The sequence below is a fragment of the Ciconia boyciana genome, chromosome 6 (genome assembly GCF_034638445.1).
Source record: "Ciconia boyciana chromosome 6, ASM3463844v1, whole genome shotgun sequence".
NCBI classification, from domain to species: Eukaryota; Metazoa; Chordata; class Aves; order Ciconiiformes; family Ciconiidae; genus Ciconia; species Ciconia boyciana.
The window spans coordinates 65,430,476-65,441,478 of NC_132939.1; the positions used below are offsets into that span (position 1 = coordinate 65,430,476).

At 42.0% G+C, this 11,003-nt stretch overlaps 1 protein-coding gene across 3 annotated transcripts in view; it reads left to right on the forward strand.

Moving 5' to 3' along the window:
* DHRS7 (dehydrogenase/reductase 7) overlaps positions 1-10,391 on the forward strand; it is a 38,505-nt gene extending 28,114 nt beyond the window's left edge. For all 3 annotated transcript variants that reach the window (XM_072864446.1, XM_072864444.1, XM_072864443.1), the window contains 5 exons: positions 766-872; positions 1,869-2,108; positions 7,646-7,768; positions 9,244-9,459; positions 10,193-10,391. In XM_072864446.1, the coding sequence (XP_072720547.1) occupies positions 766-872; positions 1,869-2,108; positions 7,646-7,768; positions 9,244-9,459; positions 10,193-10,228 (722 nt within the window). In that variant the 3' untranslated portion in view covers positions 10,229-10,391. The remainder of the gene's footprint in view (positions 1-765; positions 873-1,868; positions 2,109-7,645; positions 7,769-9,243; positions 9,460-10,192) is intronic.
* The last annotated feature ends 612 nt before the right edge of the window (positions 10,392-11,003 follow it).

Consider the following 11,003-nt stretch of genomic DNA (forward strand, 5'->3'; position numbering starts at 1 on the left):
TACGTAGTTAAAAAAAAAAAACTGGAAAGATTAACATTGAAGATCTTATTTTTGTGAGTCATCTGCCCCAAAACTGCAGGGTAACTAATCACTGCTCAAGAAATACTTTCTATGGAAAAAATCAGGTGATCTGAAGGGACAGTGGTAGAGATACTCAACATGAAGGCTTGAACTGGATGACAGCTGAATTTTATTTCAGGAGATGGACATATTAAAAGCTATCAGTTAAACAAAAACCATCTCCTTCTACCTCCTCCAATAATCTAGCTTCTCTAGACTTTGCCTCACAGCTGCTTATGTATATATGTTGTGTTTTGGGTCTAAATTGTACTAGTCCTATTGTCAGGAATAAACATACTTGACCAGTTAACATACAAGCAAAGTGTCAATACGCTGCACTTCTGAATGGCTCAGTGAAAAATTTCAGTATCAAGTAATCCTGTTGCATGTTACTCACAACTATTGCAATTTATTTGGAGACTTGAATTCTCTATATTGTGCTACACAAGCCTATTTAATAAAGTCAAGCTTTTCACAAGCAAAAACATAATGCTGAGAAAAGAAAGACTTGGTAGGAACAGATTGAAAATGGATTCTATGTGGAGATCAAAATGAAAACAAAGCAAGCATTTTATTTCCAACTTAATGTTATGGTTTCTTGGTGTCTTTTTGGTGACAATGTGGTATTTAAAAGCAGATTACATTTCCCACGATTGTTATGTCAGCAATCTTACTGGTTCCCATTCACTTTATGGTTGTTTTTAGAGATTAGCAACTTGAGTGAAAAAGATATCCTTGTTCTGCGTCTTGACCTGACCGATAGAAGCTCTCATGAAGCTGCAACCAACAGTGTTCTTAAGCATTTTGGCAAGGTAAGGTGTGCTTCTGGGGTTAAACTTCTTTTTCTTCTCTATCTCCTATACCTGCATTTATGTTTGTATTTCACTTTTATTCTATCATATGGTAAATTCACCAGTGTCTACACCTTTCTTAAATTTCCATATTAAACTTACCAAAAAGTACCTGAATTTTCATCCCTTCTGTTGCATGCTTCTGGGTTTCAGCAGGCTTTACAGAGGTGCAGCAATGAACAATCACTGGTCACTACCAAGAACTAAAAAATCACTTGCTTGATGTCACTGAATTTCTGGACCAACTGGAACAATCCTCAGCTGTATATTTAGGGCCTAAAATTCTGTATGAAAGTCAGAACCTTTATTTTGTAGTTTCAGTAATGCGTATAATTTGGCTTCAGAGCCATACGGGACACAACTGGACACCAGGCTCAATTGTTTTCCTTGTTTTGTGCATAGTCTTCTAGATTGCTAGTCCAGAGAGTGCAGAAAATAGCAGTCGGGTGTAACTAACATTAAGTACAATGTGCAAAGCTTCAAGCTAGGCCTTCAGTCCATTGATATTTTGGTTTCACAATGAAACGATTGCTAACAGATTTGTTTCTTCTGTTCTTTACTCTAGTTGGTTTCTGGTTTTGCACAAAACTTATTTTCCGAGGTCACCTTGCGGGACCTGAGCATTGTGTTATTTGCTACAGTGCAGTAGGGTTAAAAAATGTTGGTTGGAAAACAGCTTTCCAGCTGCCAGTGTTCCGCTACTAGGAGTTAACCTTTTTTGGCATCAAACACTGTATTCCTGTTTTGTTGACTCAGCTCAAAATTAGCCAGCCTTCAATTCAAAGGGAAAGTCTAGTGGGGGAGAGCAACTGCTGAAACTTCTTCAGCAGCTGATACATCTTACTTGTGTGTGGCAGAGATGACGCCAGAGGGAAGAGAATAGTCAACAATTGCCTGAGGAAGTGCAAATATTAAAGTAAATGTGTTATATTAATTTATCATTGTATCTTTCCTGAGATTGATGTTTTGGTGAACAATGGTGGACGTTCCCAACGCTCTCTGTTTGTGGATACAAACCTGGATGTCTACAGTGCCATAATGGAACTCAACTACCTAGGTACAATCTCTTTAACAAAACATGTCCTGAATCACATGATCCAAAGGAAAAAAGGAAAGATCGTTACTGTGAGCAGTGTGATGGGTATCATGGGAGCTCCTCTTGCCTCTGGGTACTGTGCCAGCAAGCATGCTCTGCAGGTAAGTTAAATTTCTGAGGTTAATTAAGTCTTGTTGTGTAATAGACCAGCATCAATTAGTACTGTAGCAGAGGACTTTATTCTGTGCAGAAAACACAAGTCTCACCTGAAATTGCACACAGCATATGTAGCTTTCTCAGGTTTTGAAAGTCCTTTAAAATTAATTTGCTCTGAAATGTGAAGTATCTCAGCTCCCAGTGCAGATTTATTTTCCTGACTAAAATTCAGATGCCATCTTAGTTGGTCCTAACCACTATATAATTAAATTCCAATTTGAAACACAAGGCCTTAGCCTCTGGCCTTCAGATGAAGGAATACCTGAGTCAGAGGATTATTCTCTTGCCTGTAGAAGCCCTAATGTTCTCATCTTAATTCAGTCAGGGAGGAAGAGTCACTGGTGAGAGTTTTAAGACTACAGGAAATCTTTAGGATAGTAAAGTGAGAACAGCGAGTGGTAAAGCAGACTACTCAGAGAAATGAGGATTCCTGATCTAGCTGGGAACATCTGAACTAATCTTCTCACCAGTTCTGAATCTTGCTGTGGCGTAAAGAACTGGCAGCTCATAGTGTCTTAGGAAGTTCTCTTCTGCATAACACTTAACTTTCAATACTGCTTGGAAAGAGTTTTTGAAAGTAGTCTCACTTGTGTAGAAAAACATAAAAGAAGAGCTCAGAAAAGTATCTGGGGAAAAAAGGAAGCCTGTATCATTGAGGAATCATTTGTTTAACGAGTAAATTTATTTAGACATATTTGTCTTTCATTGCTGTTTGACTTCCTGCTAAAGTACATTTTGATCTCAGTAAAATAAACTTCAGCTGTGCTCAGTGATGATTTAAAAAACTGGCACCTTCTTACTCCCCACTGGATTTAAGCACATAAACAGAGGAATTAACTTTACTTAAGCTATGGGATCAATATCTTTTTGACAATTTAACTAACAACAACAAAAAAGGTAACAAGTGTCTGACGCTGCAAAACCACTAGACACTTGAAAGAATGAAGATGTCGAAGACAGTGACAGGCCTCTGCTAATAAAAAGTTTTTAGTTAGTGACGGGGAGAGCAGTGCTGCTCTTCATTTGAGTGGCAGTGATGAAATTGCCCATTAGAGGCCAGCTTTTGGTTCAAGTCTAGTAGATTTAAATTAGAAGAATGCAGTGAGCAGAAGCATGAATTCCCTTTATGTTCTTTTATTAAGTGTTCTTTCAGTTGAATTATCTTCTGGGTGTGGTGTAGTTGGTCTAAGCATGGCTAATTCGTTGCAGAGCACAAGGAATTCACATGTTGCTTTAAAAATTCTCAGAAATCTGCATCTCATGTTAAGATCTAGAACATGGAAGAAACTTTAAAGAGATAGTTTACTAAAATTTCTGCATTAATTAAAAATAAGCTAACTGAACTGCTTATATCTTTGTCAGCTTCTACCTCTGCTCAAGAACCAGGCCAGACTCCAAACCTCCTTTCTTGTTTTTTTCACAGTAATTCTGCAGGTGTTAAAACACGTGATTTGCAACACAGATTTTGAAAAAACTCTGTCCGAGAGTCTCTTATCAGCCTGGAGTTATGGCTAGGTGTGGGCATGAAACTCTGAAAAACTAGAAAAGCTTTGTTGAAATATCAAACTTCACCACTACAGTTCAGGTGAAGGAAGTCTGTAGGAATGGCAGTCCTCTTCAGATAGCCCAGTAGCCCATCTCTGGCGATGACCAAGAAGAAATGGCTAGAGAAAGGGTAGGGGAAAAATAAGACGAAGCATAAAGTGGTGTTTTTCCTGTTGTGTTTTCCCAGCATGTATCAACTTGTATTCTAAGATCTTCTTGAACTGAAGATTGCATTTTGGCCACCAGTTATTAAATATGTAAGCCCATCTGACACGATTAATCTATTACAGTTTTTGGTTTTTTTTCAGTTCATGCCTTGGAATCTACCACAGCTGACACAGTTAATGCTGTAATCTTCATTATGCCTTTTTTGAAAAAGTCCCTCCTTTTGTTCTGGGGTGGGTTTTTTTGTTTGGTTGGTTTTTAAATTTGTTTTATATGGCAGTTGGAGGAGGAATGAAGGGAGGAATTCTGCTAAGAATTAAAATTTGTTCTTGAAACAATTACGCTTTGATTCATGCCAATTGGAATTCTTCATAACAAAGTTCTACTGATGTAATTACCCTTTATTTCAGTTCTGGGAGTGCTGTAAGAGCATGAGTCATGTCCATGGGAGTCTGCATCTGACTGATGCAGTTTCTCTCCTACTGTGGTGGTACTCATGGAGATCATGCGCCATTCATCTAGCTGTAATTCATATAATTGGTGGCATGTGGAGTGGGTCAGAAATGGTGGCCTTCAAAATGTTCCTTAATCAGGAACTTGTCTAATAAGCACATGGACTGCACTGAGCAGCAACCACTACTCTCTTTGTTCAGTCTCTAGTCATTAGGGGAACTTCTAAATGTTTCTGTTGTAGCAGAAGTCAGTTCAGCCTTGCCTTCTTCAGCATCTTCTAGGATTTGGTCACTAAGCTGGAAAGGCCAGGGATGGCTTAAAGCAGTTCCTGTTCCACACACCCTGTGTCTGTATGTCAGAGCTGGCTTCAGCCTGGGCTTGTTGGAAACACTCAGATTCTTCCCCTTGTGCTTGAGTTCTTTACTGCTGCCAAATCTGGGTCTGCTCCTGCCTGAATTTAAAGAAGAGAGCACTTTCTTTTCTTACTTAGGAATTTTAAGCTTCTCTTCTGGGAGGAAGTGGAGAAATTTCATACCACCTACCTTTGGATATCTAAGATAAGTGCTGGAGAACCTGTATATACTGTAGATAGAGCCTCCAGAGGGGACTAAGAGTATGTACAATTCAGGCCTTCAAGAGGCTCTGTTCAGCACGTCAGCCAGGATTTCAGCTGAGCAAGTGCCCTGGCCATCCTGTGTTGCTGGTGAAGACTGCACCTCTTCCACGGCGTAAAAACTTGGAACGGCAGCACTAGGGAGGCACACAAACCCCTTGAGATGGAGGGGGATAGCAGAATGGCCACAGAGCAGAAACAGGAGCTCGCTGTGATCTCTGCATGCATTTCATGTTTACAGGCTGTGCGACCCTTTAATGAAATAGCACTGACTTTGACAGTGCTACTCAAACAGCACTCTGAAAAAAGCCTCAGCAGCCCTGTGGTCGGCCACTGCGCAGAAAAGATCTTCAAAGATGACATAAGCTCACTGGCCCAACACTCGGCTTTTGGTATCTTGCAACTTGCTCAGGTCAGCAAGGCTCCCTTTGTAATGCTTGGAGAGAAGCAGCAGTCTGAGAGGGAGTGTGCCAGAGCCAGTGCCCTCTGCAGGAACGTGTCTGGAGTTGCCTACAAAGCTGACTAGTGTCGTGTGCCTTCATGTGGCTACTCAGGACTGCAGGCAGGTGCCCATTTTTAGGTAGAACTTGTATCCCAGAAGCCTCCCAGCATTTAAGCTAGTGTAGGTGCTTTGTCACAAGTGACCAAGCAATGTTTCTGGCTTCCTTTCTATCACAGCATTCCCAGACACACACCCTTCCACCTCCTCAACTCCTGGAAGTACATCTTGAGTTTGTCTCCTTCAGGCAAAATGGGAGTCAGTTCTGTTCCTCACCAAATCACCAAGGAGTGATAAGGGAATGTGGGCTGGGAGAGCTCTTGCTTAGTCCTGCTCATGCAGTTCAGCATTGGTGGAGTAACTAAGATTGCCCAGAGGAGGGAAGATAGCTGCGTAGGCTGCTGTTCAGGCTGTATTTCTAGGAGAGCCTGGACTTCCAGCCATGGCTGGGTGAATAGGATACAAAGCACTCAGGTGAACAAGGAGCAGTACCACCTCACCCCCTCACCCAAGTGCCCATGCTGATGACTCAGGCTGCCACCTTCTCCCCTTTGGGGTCTAGTGTCTTTTTACTTGTTACTTTCCCTCAGCTGGACCGATGGCACAACTTTTGTGACAGGACTGCACAACTTGGGGGTTAAGGGGCTTTTCTGAGATAAGCAGGCTCAGGACCCCTTGGGGGAAGGAGGGGACTTGGAAAGTGCGGGTCTGGGCTGTAGCATGAGCCTAGAGTGGTGGATAAAGCACAGCCGTATTGGTGCCACATCTGAAGGTGTGCACCAGGGACGGAGGAGGAGGCTCCTCTTGGGGCAGGAGGTAATCTAGGGGAGGGCCTGGGTTTTTAATCCAAAACAGCTGTACAGTTGGCAGATCTGAGATGCTTCCCGATGTGTCCAGAAGCAGACTTCTGGGCATGTAAGTGTCTTCATGTTAGAATTTACTCCTCTGGAAGTTACACATCTCCAGGCTTTGACAACATGCTGTGAAGATCTGATACTAGCTATGGGGCCTGCAGGTACTTATAACTTGAAATACCTGGTCAGTGTTTTTATAGAATGTAACTGCAAAGCCTGTATGCAATCTATGAGCTGGAATTAGTCACCAGCAATTGGGAAGTTAGAGCCCATGGTCTTGGTCATAGGTGTGCAACTCATTGCTTAGCTTTAGTGGATTGCCCCAGTTGATACTTCTGTGTCGTCACAGGAGCATACCTGACTGATTTCAGCCCTGTCTCGCAATTTAGTTCAGAGCTCTGGGTCAGCCAGCCCTCTTCCCAAGCTGGATGGGAGTACAAATTACAAATTTTTACTACAGTGGGAGAAGTTTATCAGCCTGTGCTCACTCTCTCTGTTGTGACACAAAATTATGTGTTAGAATAAATACAGGGAACTGTTGTTAACCAGGTCAAAGGTAAGACATGATGTGGTGTTTGCTAAATCATAGCTCTACAGTGCTTGACCAGCAACTTTGGTAGGAAGCACCTTCCTGAATTGATCATGTTTGCCATAATAGCTGCTGTCTAAATGTGAGTTGCTACAGAGATTTAAAAAACTTGTATCCTGTTAGCTTAAAGAAAATAAATACTTGCAGCTTTTGTAATTATAGTTTAACTTAGGTACACTGGTAGCATATTCCTGAGCTGAAATAAGATTTATATCTATGTGGATGCAAATTTCAAACTCTGCAGTGAATTCAGTGGTGCAGAATTACCCCCTAAAATATCAGGGTGCACCTTTGACTTAATATGCTGAAAAGTTTTCCTCCTTCTCTTATACAAAACCAGTGCCACTTACTCAATAGAAACAATTTAAAATCTTTACTCTCACCACAAAGAGCAACTCACCTGCAAAAGATAATTCCCATGATACTGCTGTTCTTACAATTGGTGGCACTTCCACTACCAAAACAGTGAGGCTCGTCCTCAGTACAGAGGCAGCAGCATCTGGCTGTAGTTTGGAGAAATTATTGTGTATTTGAGAAGTCAAGGATAGATTCCTCAGTGATTTATATATCAAAGTCTGTAATTGCAGATAAAATTTTTAATTAGCCGCTGAATGTGAAAAGTCAAACAAAGTAGTAGGAATTGCTTTTAGTGGAATACCGTTATCTTTACAGCATAGAATTAGTATGAAAATAGGTAGTCAGTTAAACATTGCTACATGTGGAAATACAGGAAAGGAAGATTACATTGTAGTCTTTTCTTCTAGGGTTTTTTTAATTCTCTTCGGACTGAGCTGACTGACTACCCTGAGATAAGTATCATCAACATATGCCCAGGGCCTGTACAGTCTAAGATTATACAAAATGTCTTTACGGAGAATCTTGCAAAGGTAAGGACTCAATTCTGTTGTGATAAATCCAACTTCTGCTGCAGGCCCAGTGATTCATGGTTTTCTTTTTTTTTTCTCCTCCTAGCGAACACTAACCTCATCTTCTTACCCAGAAATGCTTTGATTGGTGCAGAACTATGTATGGTCTTGTAATTCTTTGTGGTATCAAGTCCATATCAACTGAAAATAAAGTTTGAGAATTGTCATGCCTTCTCTATCCCATCACATACAATCCAAGTCTAGTAAAATTTACTGTACAGCTGCCCTGCTACACTTTTGGGGGAAAGGCTGGGATTTTCTGGACACAATTCTGCATGCAGAATACTGTCCTTTCTGTACAGGTAGCTTTTTGTTTGCCCTAGTCACGATGTCCACTGTTCAGTTGACGCTGTTGTTGGCAAAGCCACTAGAGTCAGCTGATGCAAGGCATGCATTCTTTTCCTGTTAGTGATTGTTCAAGGAGAAAAAGCAAAACCTTCCAACTGCACAATTGCTTTTAATAAAGGCTGTCTAACAAACTGGCTGGCAAAAATCATTACTGTGATACATCAAAATGTAATAGGTCCTAAATTCAATTGATTTGAAGCTCAGGATAACCCACCAGTGAGGGGGCAGGGGGGAACGTCCCATTGTTGAATCAAGTTCTGAAAGGATTTTTGGCTTCCAAAACTTCATACTTCCGTGAAAAGAAAAGATGTACTTTTTGAGCAGTCTGGAAAGCTTGCAAAACAAATTCCTCAGATTTCAGCGTGGCAAAAGACCTAGGAGGAAGACTGAATCTAGACCAGAATTGCTTTTGCTCTGGGAAAGAGAAGAACAGATTGGTAGAGCAGTCTGTTATTGCTGGAGTGAAATGCATATAAATTTACAGGGCTGTGGCTTATGTTCACTAAGTGATACGTGTGGACAGGATTTCAAGTCAAGACATCCCTGCCACTGAAGAAGCCTGTTGCTTCTCTCTTGTTTGAGATGGCTGCCCACAGAGCAGAGCTGGCAGGAATATTTAAGTTAATGGGGAATGTGGCCTCATCTACTAACTTGGTTACTGAATAACTTGTAGCATATAATGGGGTAGGCAGCTGGGAACAGGAAAGTTCCCATTTCTCAGAGCCCTCAGCTGCAGAATGTGTAACTTGTTTATTTCACAATAAAGTGGAAGCCATGCTGAAGCAGGACAGAATGTGGAGATCCACTTTTTAACCTTCTTTGACCCATCAATCGAGGCATTAATTGAAAGGGTGCTTTATTTAAGCATGTGTGCTAAAGCATGTAAGTGTTCCAACACTGAAAACTAGAGGATTAGCACAGCAAGGCATGGGTTCCCCAGCCCCAGTTTCTGCTGTACCAGCTGGGCTATTCTGCTTGTGCACAGTGTAGACACTGGGAGGAGTATGTCTGTTGCACAGAGTCCGGCCCTTTCTCTCCCACAAACAGAAGTCCAGTTCTAATCCCTCCTTGCTCTCTCTCCCCTCCAGTCCCTAGAGAACAGCGGTGATCAGTCCCACAAGATGCCAACCGACCGCTGTGTCCGGCTCACTCTGGTGAGCGCAGCCAACGACCTGAAGGAGGCTTGGATCAGTGACCACCCCTATCTGGCCGTTTGCTACCTCTGGCAGTATGCACCCACTTGGGCTTGGTGGCTGATGAACAGAATGGGCAAGAAGAGGATACAGAACTTTAAGAGCGGAGTGGTAAGTTTATTCCTCTCTCCTGTGCTTGCTTGCTTGTTTTACTCTGCTGACAGACTCTTTAGCCACGGGAATGTTGGGATTGCATTTTGGATCTGTTTCCTTTTTCCCTCCTCACTTCCCTAGCAGCTGATGCCAGGCCAGACTCCATTGCTGCATGCCTGGTAGTCTAGAATTACTGCAGTGCAGTCACATCACAGAAGAGGGAAGTCAGTATGTCTTGTAGTGCCAGAGCTCTTGCGCTGATCTTCATCACCCGGGCTGCAAGTTTAGAACTCGGCAAACCTGAGCTATAAGTCACTAGTGTAAATTATTAACGCAGCTTGGAATTAAGACTGTTGAAAATCTCTCCCTTGGTTGGGTCTAGGTTTTATATCAGGCATGTAATCCGACCACCTCCCAGAATTATGTTAAGCAATACTACTGTCTGTCGGGGCTCTTCACTCACATTCACTTCCCAGAAGACAGCTGTGCAGTGCAGTGTTCTCTTCTTGCAGTACTGCTTGGTAGATGGTATTTTTCTTACTGTGTTTTTGTTGAACGTGGTACAAAAAAAAATGTTAAAGTACTCCAAAAGTGGGAAATGCAAAAATAAGGGTGGCACATGCAGCTTAAAACTTCCTGCTTCCACACTGTAACTGTATGCTGTCACAAGCTGTTTCAAGCAAAATAACACTGTGGGCGAGGGACTTAAATAAGGGTGGGAAAATACTGATTTAATGTACTCTCACTCCAGGACGCTGATGTCTCTTACTCAAGAAAGAAGAAGTAAGGACAAACATGTACAAAATCACGCTTGTGCTAAGGCTGAGAAACTTTTTTCATATTGCGTGACTGCAAACAAAAGCTTTTTTTATCTGTTGTACCTTTGTCATCATGTAACTTGACAAATCTATCAAGCTGTATACACACTTGACTAAATAAAAATCTCTTTCTAAACATACCTGTTTCATGCCAAACTCCCATAGGCTGAATTTTTAAGCTTACAAGAACTGAGACAGAAGAGGCCAGGCAGTATTATTTTGATTGCTGCTATGACATTGGCAAATACTTGATGAGCAGGCTGAAAATGATATACCCACAGGATCCTGTTTCCCTCACTTTCATTCCTAATGGATGTTGAGCAAAAAAAAAACCCAAGCCACAAGCAGAAGCTTGTGGTATAAAGGGTAAGGATGTATAGTCTGTGTTGGTGAAGTGTTCCTTTGGGAAAAGGAGATTATATTTCATCTTTGCTGTACAGGTGGTCTGAGAGCAACATGTGTATCACCATGATGTGTATTTAGGGCTAAATCCCTTAACTTCTGGCACAAGATTTAGAAGTACTTAATCTTTAGGTCTCTCAGCACCACGGCAGAGTCCATAGTCCTCAGTCACGTGGTTGTTTTGTAAGGGCTGAGGACTGTGCAGTGCGTAGAGAAGCGGAGGGGAAGGGAGAGCGGGACGGTATAATTGTAACCCCTGTCACGGGCAGTACTCAGCCGTGCTCTGAACCTGGTGTATGTTACATCTATGGATTGTCATGGAGAGAGGAGCAGGGGAAGGTC